This window comes from Ammospiza nelsoni, chromosome 3 (assembly GCF_027579445.1).
Source record: "Ammospiza nelsoni isolate bAmmNel1 chromosome 3, bAmmNel1.pri, whole genome shotgun sequence".
Lineage (NCBI taxonomy): Eukaryota > Metazoa > Chordata > Aves > Passeriformes > Passerellidae > Ammospiza > Ammospiza nelsoni.
This window is the reverse complement of record NC_080635.1, coordinates 89,598,593-89,626,045: the sequence shown is the minus strand read 5'-3', so window position 1 is coordinate 89,626,045 and position 27,453 is coordinate 89,598,593. Positions and strand designations below refer to the sequence as shown.

At 37.6% G+C, this 27,453-nt stretch overlaps 1 protein-coding gene across 10 annotated transcripts in view; it reads left to right on the top strand.

Annotated features, from left to right (window-relative positions):
* Positions 1-27,453, top strand: part of DST (dystonin) — a 288,951-nt gene that overhangs the window by 259,388 nt on the left and 2,110 nt on the right. For 4 of the 10 annotated variants that reach the window (XM_059468637.1, XM_059468641.1, XM_059468638.1 and 1 more), the window contains 18 exons: positions 1,243-1,362; positions 4,893-5,062; positions 6,025-6,184; positions 7,598-7,792; positions 8,968-9,096; positions 12,390-12,533; positions 13,353-13,541; positions 14,173-14,302; positions 15,113-15,276; positions 15,599-15,761; positions 17,210-17,364; positions 17,525-17,599; positions 18,455-18,472; positions 21,419-21,536; positions 22,950-23,018; positions 23,764-23,963; positions 24,411-24,521; positions 27,222-27,345. In XM_059468637.1, coding sequence (XP_059324620.1) covers positions 1,243-1,362; positions 4,893-5,062; positions 6,025-6,184; positions 7,598-7,792; positions 8,968-9,096; positions 12,390-12,533; positions 13,353-13,541; positions 14,173-14,302; positions 15,113-15,276; positions 15,599-15,761; positions 17,210-17,364; positions 17,525-17,599; positions 18,455-18,472; positions 21,419-21,536; positions 22,950-23,018; positions 23,764-23,963; positions 24,411-24,521; positions 27,222-27,345 — 2,434 coding nt within the window. The remainder of the gene's footprint in view (positions 1-1,242; positions 1,363-4,892; positions 5,063-6,024; positions 6,185-7,597; positions 7,793-8,967; positions 9,097-12,389; positions 12,534-13,352; positions 13,542-14,172; positions 14,303-15,112; positions 15,277-15,598; positions 15,762-17,209; positions 17,365-17,524; positions 17,600-18,454; positions 18,473-21,418; positions 21,537-22,949; positions 23,019-23,763; positions 23,964-24,410; positions 24,522-27,221; positions 27,346-27,453) is intronic. The other 6 variants (XM_059468642.1, XM_059468643.1, XM_059468646.1 and 3 more) reach the window with 3 other exon arrangements.

The following is a 27,453-nucleotide window of genomic DNA, read 5'->3' as shown; positions in this document are numbered from 1 at the left end:
AATGTCTTATGTTAGTTACTAGACCATTATCTTTTGTGTGGTAAGATAGCTCCATTTCTTTCCTTATAAACCCAGAGAGGTTGTTTTTTGGGGGGAGGGGGCTGTTTTCACAGTTTTCTTTATTTGGGAGGATGCGTGTTTTTTTCCTTAAATACATGTTTCCCTCACTGAAGAACAGAAATGATAAGAAGCAAAATGTGTGAGAGGAATGTAAGCTGTTTAAATACCAACAGGAAGTTCTAGCTCCATTCTGTTAAGGGAACATCATTCAAGATTTGGTGATGTTCACAGCTAAACCATGTTTCAATGTTCTCAACTACCACCACTCAGCTCATAGAGCAAGAAGTTCTCTGGACAATGAATTAGCCCATAAGCCAATTGTGCTTCTTATTTTCCAGCAGTTTCTCTTGTGCACTCACACACACAGCAGTCTGCAGTGAGATGGGTTTCACCTCAATATGCATGTAGAAAGCTGAATACAGTGTTATTAAGATGAAAACTCTGTGTGTGGAGTGTGGAAGGAGTACTGAAGGCTACTAGTGTCAAGGTCTGATCAACAGCCCTGAACAACAGTGTCTTAGATGCCTTGAAAGATTTCTGAACTAGTTTCTTGTGCTTCCATGTGTAGGCAGCCCAGGTGGGAAGAAATTTTAAGACAGAGAGAAACAACCAGCTTAAAAAAATCAAAACCCCAACGGATTACACTTGGTGAAAGCTGGTTGAATTTTTACTTTTTCCCTGCTTCCTTCCCTGAAGTGCTCGTTCCTTTGAAACAGGAAGGAAGATCAAAAATCTGTTCCTTGCTCATCAAGATAGCATTTGATATAATAAGAGCTTTTAAGAGTGTTACAGGGAACATCTTGGGCAGTCATCCAGACAGAAGTTTTTCCCAGAGATTTCCTGCCATGGTCCCATATAAGCAATAGCTAAGCACTGTTCTTTCTGTATTTACTATCCATTACTAAACCTGTAGAAATCTAAATGACCAACACACCAACAGGTATTACCACTATGTCTCTGACAGATACATATGACGTGTGCACATCATGTACATTAAAGGTGGTTAACTCACTTGGTGAAGGGAGTGGGCACATGGCTAGACCAGTTCTGTTTAAGAGACCAAGGAGAAAAAAACCATCAAATTTTGTCAAATTTTGCCAGTCTTGGTTGGGGTTTAATGCTTTTGGACTGTTTTATGAACCACTGAATTTTAAAGTCTATGCAAATCTGACTTTCCTTTAGTTTCATGAAGCCTGGCATAAACTTATGGAATGGCTGGAAGAATCAGAGAAATCTCTGGACTCAGATCTTGAAATTGCAAATGACCCTGACAAAATAAAGATGCAGCTTGCACAGCATAAGGTGAGTCATGATACACAAAATTCCCAGTGAAATGTAGGTAAGTGGCCTTGCACTCTTCAATCATCAAAGAAAGTAGATTTGTGGCCTCACTGCAATGGGATGTTTATTCACATCAAGTTAAATTATGGTATTTTAACAGGATGTGAATGAAAATAGCTTTTCACAGTACCCGATATGTGGGGGAATGGTTAAAAATGAAGAGGAAAGAATAATACAGCACCATGGAAACTTTAAAAAGCAGATTAATACCATTGCAGAATAGGCTGAAGAGGCTTTCTTTAAGTTCTTAAACCAAACATTTACTGTCCACTTACTTGGGTTGAGATTTTTCTTTTAATACTTCAGGACAACTTCAAAAGTGAAAAATAATTTTAATCTAATATTTTGATTGGCAGTTGCTTTTTATGTCAAGTGGAAGTATTGATGAAATCTCCTAGAAAACACCGTGACAGTATTAGAGCAAATACTGCCTCCATATTTCTCTTTATTGGATTCAAAATTCTGAAACCATCTTTTCAGAAATTCAACTGTAAATATGTAAAAATCTCTCTCATTCACTTGGCTCTTCAAACTTGTAATGATAATGTAAAGCTCTGTAATTCCATCAGACACAACAAAAGCAAAGACAGAAGTAGTCTTTACTTCATTTTGACTGACTTCTTTAAAATGCCTTGAATAATATATTATTGAAGATCAAGTGGATGAGAGGTATAATCTTCAGAGACATTAAGACTTCTCTTGGGACAGTTTCATTAAACACTAGAATATTTTTTTTTCTACATTTTGGCATATATTTACTTTTTATGTCAGTTTTATTGTTCTCCATTTACTTATCTTTTTTAATATGTCACAATTTCCTGAGGGGTTTGCATATATAATTTTTTTGTTTTCACTGTAGCTTCTGGTGATTGCCCTTACCTCTGACAAATTTTGTCATGTATAATAATGACTTCATCAGTCTGCTTTATTTTTTTTATCATGTCTCAGGTTGCATGACATGTTGTTTATCAGCCAGGAAATCATTCTCCTTTAAAATAGCAAGAGCTGACAGTTGGTCAAGGAAAAATAATTTTTACCTGTGCCTGCTGTTAAAGACCTTAAGATAAAACCTACGTTAACATTCTGTTATGCCAACTCTGCAATTTCACTTTGTTTTGGGATTGCTGCTGTTGCCAGAATTTGAAGTCAGTGATCTGAACTGGCAGGGGTGGATCTTGTTGTTATGATAGTCTGAGTCTTGCTAATCTTCTAATCCTTTCATTCCTCTCTTTTCTTTACATATTCAAATTCCTCACAGTATGGTCAGCACTGTGACTTTGCTTTGAGGTTTCCAGGACTCTCTACCTGTATCCTCATCCCATCTTCAGAAATGTTAAACCTGAGAAACTTGATATGTGTTTTATACCTACAGCAGTACATTTTATGAGACCAGCTTCCTCAAATGGACTGGCAGACTCATCACTTCTGTCACTGATATTTTTCTTCAGCTTCTTTCTTGTAAAAAGCCTGCAGAGCATTACAGCTTGGGTTGCTTGAATCTCATTAAGGAATGGGATGAAACTGGTACAGGCACATAAGGGTTGAAACTGGTGATCTGGAGGAAAAAGATGAATGTGTGTGAAAGAGGGAGTTTGGTGAACTTTGTGACTTTAAACTTCAAACACCACCCTCTCAAGAAATCAACTCAATTGTTTTTTAATGAGTTGTCAAAACTCCCAACACTGCAACGTCCTTCCTTGTATTTTGAGTCTTTTCCTTCCACTCCCACATATACTCTGTGTCTGTCTTTGTCTTTTCTGTCCAGCCTTGAAGGTTTCCTTGCTCCATTTAGTTAAGGATTTTGCTATCCCATCTGAATGTGTGCTGTAAGCAATAATTTGGACATGCTCTTTGCCAGTTGTTACTGCCAAAAAAAAAGTCCCTGAAAAAGAAAAGCCAAGATAATATGTTTTCTCTCTCACTCATATCTAGCATGTTGCCAGGGACTTTTGGGGGTTATTCATGGTTTGTTTATTGGAGTTTTTTTTCTCATTTTTAGGAGTCAGGAATGGAAAAACCCGCACTATGTCACCCAATCCATTCCTGTGCTAATGCTGAGTGTTCTTACAGAACATTTATATGATTCTGGCTAATTTTATCTCTATGTGCCCATTTTCCTTAGAAGGAAGGTATCTAGCTGAACAAAAAATTCAGTAATTAACTTACCTATCTGTTCCTGGCAGCTTAAACCAAAATCTCCTCTCAGTTATAGCTGAAGTCAAATGCAGGTAGATGTGGTTTAGTCTCAGGGAATTAACTAACTGCAACTTGTTGCCATCTTTTAATCTGTTTTCCGTGCATGATCTTTCTGTGGCAGCAATTTAATTGTGTTTCCTTGTGCAAACCTAGTAACATTGTGTAAAGTCGTTAACAAAACCCATCAAAAAAAAAGAAGCATAGACATATTGTTTGTATTGAAGGAACTGTTATAAAAAACTGAATATTTTGAAAATTGTAGTTATTTTTACTATAGTCCTAGCTTGACAATTATGTTTTTTCTTAAAGCTTGTTTTCTTGTTTTATATGAGGAAAAGGAAAGAATAGTAAGGAAATGCTAAATTACAAAACAAATATTGCTTTTTTGGTAACAAAAAACCCGAAAATATTTGATGCTGTATATAAGGGTTATCTAAATCAAACTTGGGGTTTATTTTTTTTCCAACTGATTCCTTGCTAACACTTCATGTAGGTGTGAAATAAAACATTTCAAGCATTGCTGCAATTTAAAAGTTGCCTTGTTGGGCTGGTGCTATCTTTTGCCCATGTTCCTTTATTTAATTATTTACTCTGTCAGCCAGTTAATTCCTGTGTGGTAGCAGATGAGCTGTATTTCCTGAGCTCTTCTGTGTAAGTGAAAATCTTCCAGAGGATCTGTGCAAAAAGAGCTGGCAGAGCTGGCAGGCACACTCTATCACTGTCATTGTCCAAAGTTCTGGGGCACAGAAACCTGCTTGTGATTTTTACTTCTAGCACAGATTGAGTTATTTGGATGTTTCCTGACTGCTGCTTCTGCTCAGAGGTTTCCCAGCTTGGCCATGTTGAGCTAAACCAGAATAACCTTTGTAGCTCTTGGGGAGCTCTACGAGTGGCTTGAAATCTTAGTTTGTAAGAATGTGGTACAAAGAATGCTCAGTTAATGGCTCCCAAAGTAGCAGTTCTTTCACATCCTTCTGACTACTAGGCTGAAATTTGGGAATATTATGGTAGGACAGGAATAATTTTCCTCACTGAAGGAAGAATTTTCCCAAATTCCCAAAGTTGTTCCAGTAAGCAGAGAGCTGCATTTTCAGAGAAGGAGAAAAAGCAGAGTTCTCCTAGTGCCAAGCCCCAGGTGCACTGTGGCCCTATCCTAGAAATTTTACAGTAAGTTTAAATTATTCTTGGTGCAACATTTACAATTTATGCTGCAAATAGTATGTCAAAAACTAATTAACTATGGCCTGTAAGCAGTTAATGATAAATGGACATTTTCTTTTTTTCCATATTTATAGGAATTCCAGAAATCTCTTGGTGCCAAACATTCTGTGTATGATACCACGAATAGGACTGGACGTTCCTTGAAAGAGAAAACCACCTTGGCTGATGACAATTTGAAACTTGATGACATGCTGAGTGAACTAAGAGATAAATGGGATACAATTTGTGGAAAGTCAGTGGAAAGGTAAATGAAACTCAACTAATTATTCATCAAATAAGAAAAAGGCTTCTATTTTTGGAATTTGCTGTGTAAAAATAGAACCAGAGGGGCTAGCTTGTTTGATAATTAAGAATGCCAAAGCAGTAAAATACTGCAAATGCATACTTTGCTCATGGTATTGTAGAAGAGCAGGGGAGGAAGTGGAAGAGCCCTTTAAAAGGGGGAAACTTGATTTGAAGTTCTCTGGAGGTGCTGGTCAACATCCAGCTGAACATGAGCCAGTGTGAGCCCAGGTGGCCAGGAAGGGCAGTGGCATCCTGGCCTGTGTCAGCAATAGTGTGGCCAGCAGGAGCAGGGCAGGGATTGTCCCCCTGCACTCAGCACTGCTGGGGCCTCACCTCCAGTGCTGGGTCCAGCTCTGGGCCCCTCACTGTGAGAGAGACACTGAGGGGCTGGAGTGAGTCCAGGGAAGGGCAGTGGAGCTGGGGCAGGGTCTGGAGCACGAGGGCTGTGAGGAGCAGCTGAGGGAGCTGGGGGTGTTTAGCCTGGAAAAAAGGAGGCTCAGGGGAGACTTTATTGTTCTCTAGAAGTGCCTGAATGGAGGCTGTAGCCAGGTGAGATTGGTCTCTTCTCCCAAGCAACAAATGACAGCATGAGAGGAAACTGCCTCAGATTGCACCAAGAGAGGTTTAGGTTGGATTTTAGGAAAAATTTCTTCTCTGAAAGGGTTGTGGAGCATTGAAACAGACTGCCCAAGGAAGTAGTTGAGTCACCATCCCTGGAAGTGTTCAAAAGCCACATGGATGTAGTGCTTGGGGACATGATGTAGTGGTGCTGGGATAATGGTTGGACACAATGATCTTATCAGTCTTTTCCAACTGTAACACTTCCATGATTCTATTATTTTGTGCTGAAAATATTTTCCTGAAGTGTGTAAATGATTATTTTATCTGTGTGTGGTTGTTTGACTTTTTTTTCCCTCTCAGACAAAATAAACTGGAGGAAGCCCTGCTATTTTCAGGACAGTTTACTGATGCTCTGCAAGCTCTCATTGACTGGTTATACAAAATTGAACCTCAACTAGCAGAAGACCAACCAGTACATGGAGACATCGATTTAGTAATGAACTTGATTGACAACCATAAGGTAGTTCCAAAAATGCTGTTCTTCAATTAGTGGACTGCTCATAAGTGTAGTATTTTAATAATATCTTTATCTTTCACTATTATTTAATTTTTAGAGATATGAAATACTTTTGTAACATAAATGAAGTCAACAATAGAAAATGTTACAAAATAGACATGAAAGAGGGCAGTTCTTAGTGACTCATTAATACAAGTTAGCACTGAAATATTCTATTTTATTGTGCTACCCTGTGTATTTATTAATATTATGTCATAAATCAAAAATATGCATTTGCAAATGTATGTCATGGGGCAAGAGATGGCAAAAATTATTTTACTGGAAAACTCTGGGGCAGATAACTCTTTTTCAGTCCATCTGCTAACTTAATGTCCCATGCACTTATCATGACTACAGCAGCCTTTTAGACCTTTGGGGCTGCTGTATATTTATTTAAAAGTAATTACAGTGCTGAAGTTATGCATAGATTTCAATTAGACCGTGGTCCAGGGAGCCTGTGTTGGAAACCTGCAGTAGTATGTTACTGAAGTGTTTTTGGATGTGGGAACAAGTAGGAGATATTAGACTCTGCCTCTGAATCCCAGTTTTGCAGTTCAATATGTCAGAAGAAATGGCTGCTTGTTAGTTACTTGTGTTGAAAAGGTGACATATATGCAGAGCTCTGCAGCCTGGGAAGATTAGGAGGTGAAGGTCTCTCTGTTCCTCCACCTGTGACTTTCAGTATCTCATCCCTACTAAGGAGGAGATTTTGGGGAAAAAAAGTGTTTGGAAACATGGGTTGTCTATAAAAATTAGCCTGCACAGTGCTTCAGTTGCTGCTGGAATCCCTCTGTCAATCACAAGTAGGTTGCAGTCAGTGGCACCACACACTGTAATTATCTTCTTTTAAGAGCTTATTTTAAGTAACTGGAGCTTGTTCAATGTACTGCTGTAGTGAACATACCCCCACATAAATATATGAATAAGCAGCAAGATCCACAACCCAGATGGGGATTTATTTCTGTTTGAATGATTTTAAACCCTCTCCTTGATTGTTAGCTTTTTATCTGATCTTTTCCTGCCACAGCAATTTTATGTGTTAATCCATGTCAGATCAATTGCTTTGATAAAGAATTGAAAGCCAGCAGTGGTAAGGAGACTAGATTTCCCATGCATTGCACCAGAATGGATTCTTGGGATTTGCCTGACATTTTCCTACCATATTCCACTTTTATTATGTTAGAAGAGAGTGTTAATATCTTCCTACAGAATCTAATAAATAGAACTTAGGTGTTTTGCATCACTTAAACGGAGTTACTTTTGACAAAAATAAATCTGTATTTTTATTTCTTTTCATAACCAGTAGTTTTTTCTTGTTTTTTTTTCATAAGCATTCTTAATGAGCTCAACATTTCAAATATATTTGGTGGTGTCTAGGTTTTCCAGAAGGAGCTGGGAAAAAGAACCAGCAGTGTCCAGGCTCTGAAGCGCTCTGCAAGGGAGCTGATAGAAGGCAGTCGTGATGACTCTTCCTGGGTCAAAGTCCAAATGCAGGAGCTGAGCACTCGCTGGGAGACAGTTTGTGCCCTCTCAGTATCCAAGCAGACACGACTGGAACAGGCCCTTCGGCAGGTAAAGGAATAATAACATTGCTACATGTACTGTATGAGAAGGATTGAAAAATACCTTGCAGTTTAGTTGCCAAAAATTTAATTTCATTTTCACTTGTTGTCATTCCCTCTAATTTCATTTGAAAATATTCATTTAAGTGCTAATGCATTGCTTACCTTGTTTATCCTTTTACCACAGCACATAAATAGTGCCTCTTAGCATTTATTATTCCTGTTATTATTAGTCTCTGCCACAAATGCAAAACAAAGTTTCTAAGACCTTACCATCTAAGGAAATCCCTGAAGTTGCAGTCAAATATGAAGGCTGATAAAGAACTATGCCCTATTCACAAGAAGCAGGAGGTTGCAATCATATTTGTGCTTTTTGTGCCTTATTGGAAAGAAGTAGATTTGTGTATTGAAAAATTCTTTACATTGGCACAATTAAAATGCACAGTGAGGTACTTCAGAGGAAAAAAAGAGTTGTGCTGAGTGCAGTCATGACCTAGAACAATCTATGTATATCAGCATTATCTGGTAGCAAAAGCAAAAAATATGTGTATCTGTATTGTTTCCAAACCTGAGATAACATGGATTTTCAGCTCTCTGAAGACACACTAGCTTGGACTGATGCTAGAATGGGGCTCCTGCAGTAGCAATGTATCCCTATGTACAATATTCCTGCTCTGCTTTGCTCAGCAGACACGATCCTGAACTTACCTCAAACACTAATTGTGTCTTAATATGGCTGTACCCAAAGGTGAATCTTTCTTGTTTTCTCTAGACACAAGAGTCACTCTCCAACAGGCTGTCAATTCATTTTGCTTTACTGGTGCTTTAGGCTGTGCAGACAATAGTTCTCCTCTCTCCAGCTGGTCTCTGAAAGCACCTCCTGTGTAATTTGTCAGTGTAAAGAATGTCATGACATTCTCAACTGAGCTGCAAATACAATATAAATCAGATGGCTAAAAGCATGAACAGGCTTTTAGGCTTCCTATAATTTTTTTTGGAAGCATGAGCTGTTTTTACAGTTATGAAAATATAGTGCTGTATATCATTGACTTTTTAATGGAAAGATAATGTGCTGGTACTGCTGGATGATTAATGATTCCAAATGTGGCTCAATCTCCCCGTGTAAGCTGCAGTGTGTCTGTCAGGTCATCTCATGAGTGACCATGACTTCTTGTATCTTAACAGGCAGAAGAATTCCACTCAGTTGTGCATGTCCTTTTGGAGTGGCTGGCAGAGGCAGAGCAGGCTCTTCGTTTCCACGGCATCCTCCCAGATGATGAAGAGGCCTTGAGAACACTGATAGAGCAGCACAGGGTGAGCACGAACATGCAGAGGATCCTCTTCATTCTAATGGCTCTCATAGGTGGTAAAATACAGTCTATCCCAGATAGTTCAATCCAGCATCCAGTGTTGGAGCAATTCTTTCTGTAGAGAAGCTAGAAATTTAATGTAGTTAAGAGTTGGATGTCCAGACTGGTGTTGGGCTGTTGTTTGAGTCATCTTGGCTTATTAAAAAAAAAAAAAAAAAAAAAAAAAAAAAGGGCCTTTAGGAAGTTGCTATAAAGATTTAGAGACAGTTGCAAGCCCCTCTGTGGAGCATACCATGCCTGTAATTGCCACACAGACTGCTACAGTAGCAAAGTGTTTCTGTCTCCTTAGCACCATTGGCCTAAATAAACTTTTCTGGCAAGGCCATTTGTAAATGTCAGCAGAATGCTGTTATCATCCATGAACTTTTAGTCATGGTGAAACAGCTTGCTGCCATACTTCACATGCATTGGCCACTGTAATATTGCAGTGTCATAGGTACTGCAGGTAGTAAATTATAGGCCATCAAACTAACTTAGCAGTGATGAAATGGGAAATTGGCTAAGGATCATAGAGGTCAAATTTTCACTCTCCAAACAGGAGACTACAAACATGCACAGAGCAGCCTACTCAAAATAGTACCAAGGGTGTAGTGCCTACAGTATTATAGAACAAGTTATAAGTCCTGGATATGTTCATCATTGCTCTGAAGAAAGTTAAAGCAAAATTTATGAAATGGAGGTTGGAAAAGCATCCTGTTTAAATTCAGTTTGCCAATGTTATTATGCAGAGGAGTATATGCAAGATAGAACTATTAAATGGTTCTTAGCTGAGGGATTTCCAATGTACTTAAAATGCAAAGTTTTGAAAAAGTTTTCAGTTTTAGTTTAGGGCCCTGGAAACTGAGTGCTAGTCATAAACTGGCAATTATATGTATACATCAAACGTGTGTATACATCAGTGTGTGCTGATGTAGCAACCTCACAGTGCATTGACTAATGTTGGCAGCAGCAACTTAATGTCTCTGTTCAGTGAAATGTCTTTTAGCTGCCTTTCCTCCACATGTGCTTCACCACTTCCCTTTTATTTGATTTTTTAATCTTCTGACTACAGAGAACTGAGTGAAATCTTCGGTCCACTGAAGTAATTAGAAAATAAAATTTTAAATGTTTTCCTCCACACTGTAGATGGATTAGCAAAATATTTCTGTACTAATTTTAAAATTTGTGTGCCAAAGGTGAAGCATAACTTGGAACCTCAAGGCAAAGTTTGGCTCTGAGAAACCCTGTCCATCTGGAAAGGATGACAGCTAGCACAACACAACCAATCTTGGTGTTGGATGTGGCCATACTATACTTAATTTTTTTTAGTAGGCTTTAGAAGGTATTTTCCCAACATTTTCCTCTTCAAGGGCAAACAATAGAAAGAGAAATTTTCAAGCTAAGAAAGATTATGGTACCACAGTTTTACCACTCACACAATCTTTCTCAATAGGTCATCTCTCCTTTTAAGCTTATAACATAAGCTTTCAAGAAAACAAAAATAAAATAAGGAAAGAATACATATATATTACTTTTAAATACCATTAATGCATTATAATGCTGCATACTATAATAACAATGTATGACTGGAATTATTATATAAATATGAAATTCATCATCCTTTTTTCACTGTAATTTTGTAAAATAGTTTTATTGCGTTTGTATTGAACTACATGTAGAAATGTTTCCTTCAGGACAGTATTTTATCCAAATGGTACTGAGAGCTGTAGTGGGTTAATGCACTGCATTGCTCAATGAAAAGCCTCCCATTTCCTCTTTTGTAAATGTATCTGTGTCACTGGTTTGCCACAGCGTTCAATAAAATTAGGGGAGAGTTTAATACACTGTGACTTGTGTGTCATAGATTTAGTTGTTGAAATACTCTAGTACAACTGAGCAAGGGAACACAATGCTGGTTTTTTGCCCATTTTCCATCTGCCTCTGGCTTGTTTTGGTGATCTCTCATTATGATCCAATTCAACTTTTCCAAAAGCAAGTTGAGCTGAAATATTGTAAGGATGCATGTGTTTTTGTGAGAGAAGGTTTGTTATTATGATTTGGGTCTTAAACTCTGGCAATAATTAAAGTTTAAATCAAAGTCAATTAGCAACAATACATTTAAATATAGAGCCTACATATTCCAAGCTTCTAGAACAAGGTAGAAGAGATTATATTTTACATTTTATTTCATAATAACTTCATACTTACTTTGTAAAGGCACAGGATAATGTCATTATGAGTTGTTGAAGAACCTATTTCTACAATGTTTTGGTGATTTTGAATTGTCTAGGACCTGACTTGGCTTATCTTTAACTTCATCATTAATCCAAAATAAATGGTGTTATGGCTGGAGAGGGAAAGAGTTAAGCTTTCAGAGACATATTTCCATTTTGTAGCCTAATTAAAAATGTTAAAGTATAAAAAAATTTCCACTAGGCACTACGAGATAATAGCAGTTCTAGTTAAGGATGCTCATAAAGACAAACAGACTTGCATAACATTTAGGCAGAAAAGTAAAGCCATTGTAGTAGCAATGTTCAACAAAAATAAAAGGGAAAGGGGAAAAGAAAAAAAAAGAAAGAAATGCAAGCTCTAGAAAGGATAGGAGCCTCCTTTCAGTTGCTTTTTCTTATTGTTGTTTCTCCCCCACCACATCCATTTCTGGCCCTGCTATCATTGGAATACCAATGAGCTTGGATGCCTAAGGCTGTAAACATCCTTCTGCTTTTACAAGATTTTTTCCACATGCTGTGTCTCTCCCCCTCAGCTGCTGAGTTGTCACATTTGTGTTAGTTTAGTAGAGCTGCTCCTGAACTCTGTCATCTTGTCTGAGCATGCAATTGTTGGACATTTCCAGCCTGTGGAAGGAGCTTGATAGTTATTATGAAGAATTACTGTAACTGACAAACCAAGTCATTGAAATGTTGCCAACAGTGATTCTAACCATCATATAGCTGGTTTACAGCACTTCTAAATGCTCTGATTTTCCTTTGTTTTTTTGTTAAGGGCATGCATCATCCAAGGATTTAGATTGTGGTGGGCTTTTAAGGTGCAGCAAGCTGGGATAAGGTTTTAAAGCTTTGTTTAGTACTTTATGTGGAACAGGCTTTTTAAACAGTTTAAACTTTTCTCATATTTTCCTCTTGCAATTTGAATGTGCTTGAGCAGTCAAGAGGCTCATGGCCTTCCAGATTATGCACTCAGATTTCTCTTGCAAATTTCATCAGCATCTAATTAAAATTATTACCTCTGTTTTAGGAATTTATGAAGAAACTGGAAGAGAAAAAGGCAGAACTGAATAAAGCAACAGGTATGGGAGAAGCTATTCTGGCTATCTGCCACCCAGACTCCATCACCACCATTAAGCACTGGATAACCATCATCAGAGCCAGGTTTGAAGAGGTCAGTATATGTTGAACCATCTTCATTGCAGCAGTCCGTCTTTGATTAGAACACAGCTGACAACTAACATGGTAGTTACACTGTGAGGAAATGATCCAGCTGTTGAGAACTAAACATTTAAAATACCCATGGTGATGGATGTGAATACTGTGCTTCCCTAGGCTTTCTTTCAAAACTTACAGGGCTTTAAGAGCTAAAGCAGATGGTCAAGCTCCTTTGTTTGTATGTATTAAAGGAAATACTGTCTGACACTTCCCAAGTGAGGAAAACCAATAGTTTGTAGGAGGAAATTGAAAAGTTACAAAGGAAAGAAAATACAAGGGCAAATGTGAAGGATTTTCTGATTACATTAGAAAACATTTCAGTCCAAAATATTCTTAATCTAGAAGATATCTAAATGATATCTTCTGAGGTTGTACCCTCAGCTGTTAAGGTAATATTTTCTGGTTTATATTAAGCTTAAAGAAAAACAAAATACTGGTGATAGCAAAGGAGTGCCCAGCAGGAAAACTGACACCAAATCCTGTGTGATTCACTAACTCACACATACAGTAAAACTTCTTAATATGTTGCCTGAATGTACTAGTTATTGTGTTTAGCAGCACCTAATCCTGAATATCTGTGGAAGAAATGTGTTGGACTAGGAATTCTAGTTACCTAGCTACTGTTAGTGATCAGCCACTACATTTAACACCTTTGATATTCAAATATCAGTAGGCCTAAGAAGTAGCTCTGGGTTCGCAGTTAGCAGAGCAATTTTAAAAACATAATGAAGAGTTTCAGATGTGCACATACTCATGTATTGGTTCCTTTATCAAGGTCTTAGCATGGGCTAAACAACATCAACAGAGACTGGCAGGAGCTCTGGCTGGACTCATTGCTAACCAGGAGCTGCTGGAAGCCTTGCTGTCCTGGTTGCAGTGGGCAGAAACTACACTGACTGAAAAAGACAAAGAGGTCATCCCCCAGGAGATTGAGGAGGTTAAAGCACTTATAGCTGAACATCAGGTAAGGATCAGTGAGTGACATGTGTCACTCACACAGGGTTCACATCTCAGTTACGCTGCACGATCAAGTGCCAATCTCCTTTGCTATTGTTTCTTATGATAGTTGAATACAAGCAAGGATAGTATTAGGAATAAAAGAACACCCATGTGAAATGTATGATAGTGCTGCCACCTTAGATCCAGTGCTGCAGTGTGCCTTTACTGATTAAATATCAAAAACAGGTTTATGAAGTGCCAGAGGGAGCTGCTGGTGTAGTGAATGCTCATAGATTTACCTCAGCTTAAACACCTGCACTGTCTCCCTTCTGTGAACTGCAGTCTGAACAGCAGGATCTTGGAGGCAAGATTCTGTTCTGTATCACCTCACCACATACCGTTAATAAAGAAGTTTGACAGATTGGTTTTTAGATTTAGCCTTCTTTTAACAGCCAGACCATAGTGATCTTAAAAGCTTATATGGCTGATTTTTCTTATCTACAAAACATTCATCTGTGTCTATATTGTGAGGCTGGCATTATAAGTGTCTTTCTGTGAGTTTCTTTTTAACTTTGGTGTTTTGCTATTGTGTATGTTTTTCATTCCTCTGGTTACTTTTGTGTATTATAATTAAGATCCCCTCTATTTGATTGCAGACATTCATGGAAGAAATGACCAGAAAACAGCCTGATGTGGATAAAGTTACAAAGACCTATAAAAGGAAAGCACTTGAACCCTCTCCAGTACAATCTCATATTCCTGTCCTTGATAAGGGGAGAGCAGGAAGTAAGTAACAGCATATTTTGGGGTGTGTCACATGTACCATTGCTCTATCTGTAAAGTTTACAGATTGCTAATAATCCAATAGGTTTGATTAACTTCTGGTGAAAGGGGGTAAAGTTCTCTTGGCTGACTTTTCTAATTATCTCTCATTTTTATAAAGTGAGGAAATTTCTCAGACCAGACATGTATTTTTACATTTTGTCCCAATCTTCATGAATAGCTATTTTTAAAGTGTGCAGTCTTTCCTGTGCCCTTAAACTTCCAAGAGCAAGTACATGCTGAGTCTTTGCAAATCTTCCATTATCTGAAAGTGCAGACAACTTCACAGAGAGATATGGAGACAAAATTGTGCTCTTACTGTCTATAAAATTATATTAATCCAGTTAGAAGTGAATTCAGTGAAGTTGAATGGAAAGTGAATCACCAAGTGAGGAAATTGCTTTTTGTATTTTTAGATATACTTACCCATTGTATTTTATACTTACCCTAACATGGAACCTGCTTCTAAAATGAGGTTGTTTACTTTGCAACTCTGAGAGATTTACGAAGATTTAATTTAAACTGTGCAGCTTGACTAGTGGAGCCCTCACCAGTTGCTTCTGGCTAGATAAAAGAGGCTGTAAACACCACTGGGTTGTTCCCCAGCAATGGTAAAAAAAAGAAGAAAAATCCCACTATATGGAATCATCTTGGGGTATGACCTCCTTATTTGGGACAGGAAGGAATAATTTTAGGAGGGTTAAGTGCATTTCTTGTGAACATTTGTTTTGCTTGAACTGGGTGAGCCCTATGCCTTTTATCATGTTTTAACAGGAAAGCGTTCCCCAACACCAGGCATTTATCCCTCAGCAGCCCAGGCACAAATTGAAACCAAGAATCCACGGGTAAACCTTTTAGTCAGCAAATGGCAGCAAGTTTGGCTTCTGGCATTGGAAAGAAGGAGAAAACTTAACGATGCTTTGGACAGACTTGAAGAGGTCAGAAAAGCACTATACAGAACATACATACTTTTTGCATAATTTTCTTTACCCTGGATTAAATTCCAATATTGTGAATAACTCCCATATTTGTTGTATTATATTGTATGACACAGATAACTGAAACCACTTTGGTACAGGTGCTTTAATGTGCTTTAAAAGCTGTCATCATCATTTTAAATGAGGAGAGCTGAGATGTTTAAAATGCTTGCGTAGGCCCTCAAAAATGGATTATTCAACAAAACACAGATGGTATCTATCTCATTGATGTTCTAGATTGATGGATTTCAGCTGAAAAAAGTTTTTTCTGTTTTTTATTAAGCTGAGAGAATTTGCCAACTTTGATTTTGATATTTGGAGGAAAAAATACATGCGATGGATGAACCATAAGAAGTCTCGAGTGATGGACTTCTTTAGGAGGATTGATAAAGATCAGGATGGAAAGATTACAAGACAGGAATTCATTGATGGAATTCTTTCTTCAAGTAAGTTTTTAAATTAACATAATATTGAACTTGGAACAAGCATCTCATGAAATCTTATTGTCTAGATAGTGTGGCCTATGAATTTTATTGTGTTAGAAGGTCACAGATTTCCTTTTGAATTTATTATTATTACTTTGTATTTCTTTTACTTGAAAATATTTCTGTATTATAGAAACTCTTTCTAGATTTTTACATTGTGAATCAGCTTACAAATGTCACATTTATATTATTGTCTAATTAGTAACTTGATGGTTTATTGAACTCAGATTGTCATTTCTATAGTACACTAGCTGCTTCAACAATTACTTTTTGATTGATTACTCATAATAGTAAAAAGTACCTTATGGACCTTATAGATGATTTTCAAAATGAGTTCATAGGATCATATGATTTTTATTAAAGAACTTACATAGAATAGTTTCAATTACAGAAGGAAACTGTAATTTTTGAAACCAGTGTTTCCATGAGCCATGAAAATATTTATATACCTATATAGTAAGGCTTAAAATGCCAAGCAATCAAACTAGAAAGGAATTTTCCTAGCTTTCCTGGTGGATCAGTATTCCTTAGATATGGTGGTAATGTAAGTCTTCCACATTGTATATGTGATCATATTTCCTTCTAGGAACTGACTCATAACAAACAAGGACCTCATACTTAAAATAATCCTTTATCTTCAGATCATGGAGACTTTTGCTTTGAACAGTAATGATTCAGAATTGGGCTGCTTCTAGCGTTTCATTTTGGTGTTACTCAGTAGGAAAATATTGTACTCTCTATATTTTCCCCCGCTTTAGGAAATGCAGTAAAGGATCACTATATGTGAATTTTGCTGTTTTGCTTGAATTAATAAAAAACCATGAAAAAACCTAATACCACCACTTTTAACTCAGTTGGCATCAATTTATTATGACCACCAAACACTCCTGGTATAATCCCGGTTCATCACCTTGAAATTTTCTTTGACGATTTCATTGAGAATCTCTGCTGTGAACTTCATCTAAAGAAGGACTTCATGAAACACCATGAATGGATCTGCTCTGAGAAGGCTTCACATTCCAGATTTGATCAGCACTGAAATGCTTGCTTGACCTATCGTCACTAACTATTTGTCTTGTTAATTTCTGGTATTTTATGCACTTTGAAGGTCAAAATATTAACACCCCCATACGCACCATATATTTTACAGTTTAATCTGTGCCCTTGCTTTTGTCTCTGTCTTTAGGCCACACTGTGGTACTCATTTTTATCCAATATCTGGATAACAGTGGAGATTAGATTGAGGTTTTTTTCAGAAATATTCCTTCACTTGTTTGAATGTCCTTATTTTTTTGATAAGCACTATCTGTCACCAAATGCCTAATCACCTTCTAATATTTGTGATAAAGCTTCTCATTGTAATGGGATTGAAAAGTGAAAAAAATTGTGTTGCTGTCTTTGTCCTGCAGAGTTCCCTACAAGCCGACTTGAAATGAGTGCTGTTGCAGACATTTTTGATAGAGATGGTGATGGATATATTGACTATTATGAATTTGTAGCAGCTCTTCATCCGAACAAGGATGCATACAAGCCTCTCACAGATGCTGACAAAATTGAAGATGAGGTACATTCCCTGCTTTCTTAGGTTGTGTTCTCTTCTACTGGGGTTGTATTCTATGATAATTCACTTTATTTTCACTCCTATTTAATCTGAAGCTTACTAGGTACACAAATCTTTGTAATTGTGATATTTAAAGTAATTATCCTGTTGTGGTTTTTCGCAGGTTACAAGGCAGGTAGCGAAATGTAAATGTGCGAAACGGTTTCAAGTGGAACAGATTGGCGATAACAAGTACAGGGTAAGTCATTTAAGGACCTCAGTTCTTTCAGCTTTCTTCATATGACATGGTTTACACAAGGAATTAGGCTATATGAATTCACAAGAATCTTGTATGACAATTACATATTTTCTTTGAGATTGTCTAAATGTTTTTTTTCTTGTTAGAACATATAGATATGTTCTAAAAATATGGAAAATTGCTGATGCTTGTATTCATTTTCACTCAAACTACCAAAGCTGTTTTCAGTGATAGGAATTTTTAAGAGCTAACAGCACACATCTGTACACGTGCATACATATGTATAATATATCCTCAAAAGCTGGTCTTTCTGCCTAAAAACCTTAAGTGTTTAAACTGTAGCTATTTTTCTATTAGTTTCATAAAAACAGTTACTGATATTTCCTTGTGGTATTGTGTTGTACTTCAAAAATCTTTTACCAAAGTGTATTCAACCATTTTTACACTCTTTTGTCATTTTATTGGAACACGCATACTTCTAAATATAAGCAAAGTGTTAGATATCTGCAGAATTATTCTAGATCACAGAAAAATAAATATCACACAGTAGAGAAAGATCTGCTACCCCTGGATTCAATAGCCAGAAAAATTTGAGGTAAAATATGCAACATTTGGCTAAGAGAGATTAATAAGTACTTGAAGATTTTAAAAGACCACAGAAACAGCAATGGGAAGGAAACGAAGGCCTTGAATATTTTCCAATATTCAGTCTCTGGATGGCTAGCTACCTGCTCATCTCTCAAGTAGATACTTTATTTAGTATGTCTAATGTGTTAGTTTGCATGTGTTCTAGGTCATGTAGAGAATTTCCTGTAAACTAATCGTGTCTTTCTTCCATTTTTCATTTCTTATCAGTTCTTCCTGGGAAATCAGGTATAAACCAGTGGAATGTGTTATGAAGTTTTTTTGCCTTTTTTTTTTTTTTTTTTTTTTTGTTATTTTCTCTCTCTCTCTTTTTTTCCTCCCCCTAACACATATTTAAGCTTGCAATGGTCAGCCTTCTTGCCATCCTTTAATTTTCAGCTAATTCATTGCTGGTCAGCTGTGGTATTTCTTTAAATGCTATGGAGCATTCCTTGTCTCAGGATCCCTGCTATACAATCCCTCACCTGCTTTCTTTGGTCATTTTCCTCATTAAGGAGATTACTTTTAAAGGAACCAGATAATGGTCAGCAGCAATTCCCATAGTGAAAAATCTTGAGCATTTAAACTGCAATTGTAGAGATCACAATTATCTAATCAGTTTTATAGTCAAATTCTTCAAAATTCCGTAATGTTATTTTTAGGCTATTTGATTAAAGGCTAATCATGGCAAACAGATCCCAGTGTCTTATCACTTATTTATTGCAAATTGCACAAAATACTTTCATCTTTGCAAAAAAAAAAGGTACAGTCTCTAAGCAATCAAGCAGTCTGATTAAGAACCTAGCTGATAGTTATTATTTTATTTCTTAACCCAGTGAATCTTTAAATACATATTTTGGAAATAGGCAAAATAAAATTGCTGTTCCCCTGTAGACTAATGCCTCTCCCAGAGTGTTTTCAAGGAGCTATGGCGAGTCTATAATGTGCTGGAGCTGTGTTAAGGAATGCTTTGTGTCAGCTGGGTCACTGGTGAGTCCTCCCTCAGCAGGAGATGCTGCCCAGTGCTTACTCCTGTGCTACACACTGATACACAGCTTCCTGAAGTGCTAAATCACATCTGCCCAGTAAGAATGGAAACACCCTATGCAAACCAGGTATCAAGTTAGTCTTATGCTTTTAAAAAGGCAATAATGGATGTAATCCATTCTGGACATGCTAGTGTTAACAGCAATAGCCATTTTAAATCTCAAGATGTTGAAAATGTGGTTGCACTCTTGTTTACTAGCAGAGCCTGTTGAAGTATAGAAGAAAGCACAGAGCAGTGCATAACTTTGCCACATGCCTCAAGCAATACATCTAAGCAATAATTTAAAATATTTTCCACATATAGAACAAAGCTCTTTTTGAAAGAACTGTTTGAAATTATGTTAATCCTTTTATCTATCATCTGTACTCTCAGATCTGGGGAACACAGAACATTGCTTGAGAAACTCGTACTGATGCAGAACGGCACCTACAGGCTATTGTCAAGAACAGACCTTTTTGTATCTTAAACTCCTTTATGTTTTTACCTCTGGTTATTTGAAATAATGTTAAATACTGTTTAAAGAAAGTTGTACCAGGCTATTTTAAGAAGGAAATCAACCGAGTTACCATAAGAAGAAATGCAGTGATAGGTACTATTGTATTACCATGTTACTTTCCAGCCCCACTTTCTGAATTAATTTCTAGCTGGGCAGTTTCCAAAGCACACTTGACCCTTGGTGTAGTTGCCTGATGGGGTCTAACTGACTAATTAGGCTGTGATGGGGGAAAAAATAAAGAAAAGAAGAAAGATACTATCTTCAGAATCACTAGGAAAAAAATTTGGTAGGAACAAGCCAATGAAAATAAACAGTGTTAATTTGGATGCCTTTTAAAAAAAACCTGTGATCTACATATATAAAATGGTTCTTTGTTTGGCACATATTGAATGCATTATTAAAAAACTCTGAGAAATAATGCTCATGTAAATGTTCTTACTTATAACAAATACAATTTATTATTGAATTAAGAAGCAAGCTTTGCTTTTGTTTGGTTCCTAAAAGTAATATTCCTTTAAACTTATTCTCTCTTCTTGGCTTGAATAGTACCAAACAACTAAAGTCATCTAACAAGTAGGGAGCACATTTTTTGTGTGGTTTGTTCAGTCCCCTCACTGGAGCAAGTAGGTGCAGTTGAATTATGGCCAGCCTTCTCCAAGGGTCGGAGATTGTCCCAAAGAGGGCCACTCAGCTCCTGTTGGTTTTAGTGAGTGCTCTGCATGTTTGTGTGAGGGTGCACTGCACTTGGCCTGGTGATCTGGTATCAAAATATTTTAGTAGTGCTGACTTAAAAGTACTGAATTCTTCTGGTGAGTTTTCTTGAGATTGTGAGGTCAGCATTTTGGTCATGCTTTCTTTGATCTGAATGTGAGTGAAGGTACTGCGTACAGGTTCTGTTACACAGGTTTCAAGAGCAAAATATGCATTAGGCCTGGCCCAAAGGACTCATACAAGAACTTAGTATGAAACAGACTCTCATCTCTGAATCGTGAAGAACCTTGATGTGTAGTCAGAGGAATGACAAACATAATTATAGTTATTAATCATTCATTGCTTCTTTAATGTTCCCTTCCTCACATGCACCTTGCTATAGGTAAGCAGTGTCAGCACTGTAGTGCTACACCTGAAAATATTCCCATAGGTTAATCAATTGAGAGAACTGTGCAACACTCATAACATGTTGAATTTCCAGATTATATACTGCTTGTTTGAAGTGATGCTGCCTTCCTTTCAGCTGACAACATTAAAAATCAAGACTGTTGCAGAAGAGTGTTTGCTTAAGATTTTACCAGTGAAATAACGCAAATAGGTCTTCATTAATTTGCACAAAAGCAGACTGTAACCAATCAAATAATGTACTACTAATTTTGCTTCTTTTATGACCTCAGACATTTGAGAATCAAACATAAAATTAAACCTGAGTTTCTTCCTTACCATCCTGCCATCTTCTTTTGATTAATGCAGTGCCATCTGATTTGAAATCTTAACAGCTTTAATAATCTGCATAAATAAATTGATTTTTTTTTTAGCATTTACTAATTATTAAATATCAAAATAAACTTTTTAAAAGGTCTGATTTTTTTAACCTATCAGTGTTGAACTGCATCTGAATGCCTGAGAAGCTCAGACTGTCATTTGATTTTTATTGCAGTTTGGTGACTCTCAACAACTGCGCCTTGTTCGTATCCTGAGAAGTACGGTCATGGTCCGTGTTGGAGGTGGCTGGATGGCACTTGATGAGTTCTTAGTGAAAAATGACCCTTGCCGTGGTATGTAACAGAACTGTTAAAGACTTGCAGCTTATTATTTGGATGCAGTCACCATTCATTGTCTCAAGATGGAGATGGACTTGTATAAAATGCCAGTTGTTGTAAACATCATCTCACTAAATGTCACATTTTTGTGAACTTTAAATCACATGGTTGAGATCCTCTCAGTTGCACTGATGTATGTCTGGAAAAACTGTGGTGTCTTCTGCACAGTTCCTTCAGTGTTATAGTGGTGTAAGTAAAAACTGAACTTAGCCCAAATAGACTTGATGGTATGTAAGTGGCTTGTATGACTTGGCAGAAATAGCACACAGTAAAAAACCTTCTCCAATAAAACCTTCTCAGCAACACAATAAGTCAAAGTAAGGCAATTGAATTGATGAGTAACACCACCACCACAAAAACCTCTGGCCAGTGACTCTTCCCAGTCTTTCTACCTTTGTAACCTTGTCTTTTCCTTGGCATCTTCCCCAGAAGCACTTTGTAGATCCCTGAGCCTTACACAAAGCAAGTGGAAAATGTTCTGGTCTGGAGGACATTGTGCTCTGTGGGAGCAGGAAGTGCTCTATCACTGAGCCTTCCAGGGCATTGCATCAGATGAGCTGTTTTCTCAGGACACAATACTGAGGACTGTAATAAGGAATTCCAATAAATTATTGGATATTTATTAAGTATTACATCTTTCAGTGTCAACGTAGGAATAAATTGGTACACTCTACCCATCAATAGGCCTGAGAAAAATGTTTGGGGTACAACAGAACCAACCAAGTTAACCCTTCAATGAAGCCAGATCTTCTGAGGCACATTTTATTTTCTACTACTCTTTTGAGGAATAGAAGTAGAAAGGAATAAAAGAAGGACCCTTTTTCTTGGATGTATTTGAGCAGATGTCAACACAGAAGGTCCAAAGAATACCTGTAAGAATACTCTGTAAAATCAGCATCACTGGATGTTGTGCATAGCTACCTAATCCTTGCCTGGTTGAAATCAGTGTTGCAGGTTCAAACTTTTCCTAAACCACTTCACCTAGCAAATTTGCATTTCCACCAAGTGCTCCTCGTGTATTCAGATGAATCATACTGCAAAGAACTGTGGTCATAAACAGTTTCAAAAGTACTGCACCTAGTCATATAAAATCTCTTTAGCTTGTATTACTTCTTTATGTCAGCAGATAAATACCGCTGCCACACAAGTACACTTGGGACTGCAGCCCAGTCTGTCCAAACGCCATTTCCTTTCTGCCTAGGGAACCTTTGAGAGCTCACCTCAGAACACTTAGGGACAGCTTTTGCTCAAGTCCTGTCTTTTGGCCTGGTGCTCCAAGTCTCTTGCATATGCAGCTGCTGTACTTGATTTCTTCTCCTGCTAACGATTTTCTTTAATGTGACCCATGTCCTGTGTCATTTTTTCTAGTTCATCATCACGGGAGTAAAATGTTACGTTCGGAATCAAACTCTTCAATTACCACTCAGCCTACTATAGGTTGGCAAACCCCTCTCTTTGTCTCCTTCTCCTCTTCTTCTCTCTTAATTTCCTTCCCGCTTTTTTAATATATATACTTTTAGCTATATGCTTCACCCTTCATATTTAGCTTAACATGTTCCTACATGGGCTGGTGCTTTGCAAGCTAATTTTTTTGACACGCTTGAAGAGTGTTTCAAAAACAATTGCCATTCACACTGACACAGTTAAATGCTAACATGTCTTGCATTTATTCATGCAGAACATTCTCTTGTATGTATGTTTGTATGTGTGTGTGTGAGTGCTTAGCCACCAATTACTTCATCATAGTTTGGGTTTTATGTTCATCATTGCATGTTGCCAAACCACATAACTTCATACTTTTGAATAAATATATTTGCTGCTTTCCTGTAATTTCTTCTAGAACGTCCAAGCAAGTATTATTTATTATGAATAGCTGTAGAGTTAGCAAAACTGCCCATCAGGTTGTGTCTATGTATTAATAGTTGATTGATTAACAATGATTTAGCACGTTGAGCATTCCATTATCACGCTGACTTCCTTTGACAGTGGTTCATTCCTGCTGGCATAAAGTATTAGAATAAGTGAGTCCTGCACATAACTCTTCTGTGTCTAAAATAAATGCATTACATAGTAATGCATTTTATTTATTGTTAAAATGTGTTGGAGTTGGCATGGCAAAAATGGCAATAAACAGCCTTGTGACAGCTTTCATGTCTGAGTCAACGAACACCTCTCTTTGCAGCTAAAGGGAGGACAAACGTGGAGCTCCGTGAAAAATTCATTTTGGCAGATGGTGCCAGTCAGAGCATGGCAGCTTTCCGACCAAGGGGCCGTAGATCACGACCCTCTTCAAGAGGTGCTTCTCCCAACAGATCTACTTCTCTGTCAAGTCAAGCTGGCCAAGCAGCTGCCCCACAGGCTGTTGCTACAAGTACACCGAAGGTAAGGAGAAACCTACAAAACTGCACTGGTTAACAAATGGGGTACAGATTGAATTTTTGGGCTTTTCCTCACTCCAGTAATATTGCTGCATTCTCTAGCTGATGGAGAAAAAGTGTCTCCATTTTTATTTCATAGTCTGAGGTGGATATGAGAGTGTTTTCAATATGTTTTCTCTACTGTTTGTTTGCAACATGGCAGTAGAAGAATTTCTACGTTAAGGTGCCACATGAGCTAACCGGCAGTTTGGGAACTGCTCTGAAAGATCAACAAACCTCCATTTCACTTGAAAAATAAACTCTGTCATCTCTTCATTTTAGAACATTTGTCATTAACTTTTTCTGCTTAGATTTTATTTCTACTGAGATTTTGAAAGCCAGGGTATCCTTCTCTGTGCCATAGTTTTCCTCTACTGTCCTTCACATTTTGATTTACCATTGTTTCATACAGACACCACATCATTTAACACGCAACTATGGTAAACCATGGTTGACAAACAGCAAAACATCAACTCCTTCTAAGCCACCAGAATCCTCAGACTATCAAGGGTCATCTGCAGAGGTACAGTAAGGACAGAAATTCTAGTCTAATGACTTCCTTCACTAAAACTCTCACTTCACTAACAGTCACTACAGTTTCAGTATGTCTAAGCTGCAACATCCTGTGTATATTAATGCATTGTCTTTGTTTTAGACTTTTGTCATATTATTTCTTACTTTTTCCCCCTCCCCAAAGTTTGTTTTGTTTTTTGAGGTTTTTTTAATGTTCTATTTTTCATGGTTTTTTTTTAATTTTTAGGAAAATAGAGCCTCACTGAGCTAATGTTTAAATCTCAAATGCTTAATAAATCAGGAAAGTATGGAATGAAATAGTTGAGTAAATGTGGAAAAGTACTTTTTAAAAGAAAAATAAAACATTCAATATACTTTGCAGGTTTCTTTCCTAAAATTGTTTACTTTGAATTCATTAAGTACTACAGTGTTTCTTAACTGCAGACACGAGATTAATAAATCATGATCTCTAATGCAAAACCACATAATAAAGAAATACCCAATCACAGTGAAGAAGATGGCAAAAAAGTCTGGCTGTGATACATAGAACTTTACAACAACTGAAAGTTTTGTTTCGGGGGTAGTGACCAGTCATTGCTCTAATAGGATAGCTATTTAATGACGTAACAGGAAACTAGCATGGCTTACATGGAAATTGCTAGTATAGCAATTAGGATTATGCTGGTAATTAGGCTGTATGACCAAAATTTAAAGGGGCTTGAAGCCAGAGTGTTTGCTTTAATGTCATGACAGTCAGTGAAAAGATTGCAGCTGGATCAGGCTGCACACTGATGTGTCATTTGTGGGAGTTACTCTTGCCCTGGGTTGGATGGAGGGCTTGGAGAGGAGAAGCTTGTGCTACCACCCCTCTGTTGTATCTGCTTTTCACAAATCTGCACTTTGATGCCTATTGCTGTTCATGTGACACCTTCTGGTGTGAAGTTTCCATAACCTCAGCATGGCTTTTCTCAAAGATGCACAACAAACTTCTTCCTCCCTCCTCCTGTGAGTGTTGTTGTGCACACTGCAGGTGTGTCTGTGGGTACAGCACTGCAAGCACACGGGGCTGTGGCTTACACTGATTAACAGCACAGAGTTTAGTCAGTTGTCAGTTTCTAACATATTCCTGTATTTTCTTTTATCTCTTAGCTGGTAACTGCAGTGAAAGATTAATTGATGGTACATTAAAGAGTTTATAGACATGGAAAGATGTTGTTTTCATTGAATTACAATGACAGGAAAGCAGCTGGCCTGATTTCATATGGGGGCACTGTATTTCTTATCTACTCTTCCAACTGCCAGTAGTTTCAGTGAGTTTCTTTTATGTAAACCAGTGTGGTTTAAGATTATAAACAGAATGGTTAGGGTGGGGTAGGTTCATTGGATTTTTTAAGGCATTCTGCTGCATTTACTGCCCAAGAGAGCAGTTATTCATTTTATATGTAAACTGCATTTTGGCTTAGGGCAAACTGAACAGGCTAGTTTGATTTTTCACACTGGTGATTCCCTCCCAATGCCTTGGCCAGAGTGCAGCAGCTTCAGTGGGGGTAACAGTGTTCCCTTTCTCCTTACCCTCCCAAGCAGTGTGTGTAGAGCAGAGGTTCCCAGGATGGGGCTAGCTGTATGTCCAGCACTGCCCTTGGCTGTAATGAGAGTTTAACATTGTGACCTGCCCTGGTCAGAGCCAGCAGGATTGCTCTGGAGCATCTCAGCGCTCTTTTGTTCAGAAGTGGTCTGAACTGGCAGCTGCCAGGCAAGCTCCTGCCAGGCCTCTGCTCTTTTCTTAGCTCAAGGCAGCTCCCAACACATTTCTCTGGATCCTGGTTTTGTACCTAATTCTATCTACAGCTCTATGGAGATCAAGGGCACAGAATGCAGGATCCTGGGATCCAGGCCACTCCACAAACTGCATTCATCACGGCACTGTTTTTTCTAATTTTTGAATATCTATATAGTATTTTTGTGTTATTAAATTACTGTGCATACTGTAATTTTCCTCTTATTTGCATACACCTCTTATTTAGTGAGTGATACTCATTTTGAAATCTGATGATTCAATTTTTGTGGCTGTGAAAGAAATTTTGGGCAGATTTGGGGCAGATTGTAAATCAAGACTCATTTCAGAAATAAGAAAGCAGGCAGGGTAAGACTGGGTAGTAGAGACACTGTAAGGCAGTATATTGACAACTGGAACTTTTACAGTTAGTCCTATGCCCTTTTTTCTGTTTTCCCTTGTTTTGGCTTGGGGTTTTTTTTTCTCCTAGCAAAAGGTTTCTGAAATTTAGTAGCCTTGTTTCAATTTTAAAAATATTTTCATCACCTATAACTACAGCCAGAAGGGTGGAAATTCAAGTTATGCAGATACAAACTCTCAGTATGTACCATCAACTAATCTTACCTGCTTGACTAATTATAAAAAGGTAGCTTTTTTCTTTCTTCATATGTGTTGAAATACACACAAAGATGCTAAAAGTTAAGCAGACTTAAAATTATTCGTTTGTTGTTGTTGTTTTACATTTGGACTACTTCAAATGCAAACTGCTAAAGGAGCATTCTAAACTTCACATTATGAATAATGCCCATAGTGGCTTAAACCAATATTTCAGATTCACAGTGAATGTTGTGATGATCACATCCTAAGCTATGTAGTCCCTAATACTAGTCCTTGTCTTCAGTTAAAAAAGCATTTTTTGTGTTTTGGTTTACATAGGGAACACCAATTCAAGGAAGTAAACTGAGACTGCCAGGGTATCTATCAGGGAAGGGTTTCCACTCAGGAGAAGACAGTGGCATCCTGTCAACAGCAGCTACCAGAGTCAGAGCTCAGTTTGCAGGTGAGTGTCTTGACTTCAGAGATTGATCTACCACTTGCTTTGTTTTCCACTTGAGCACTTGAGGTCACATTAGGGGTCAAGGGAGATGTCAGAAGAGTGAGAAGGAGT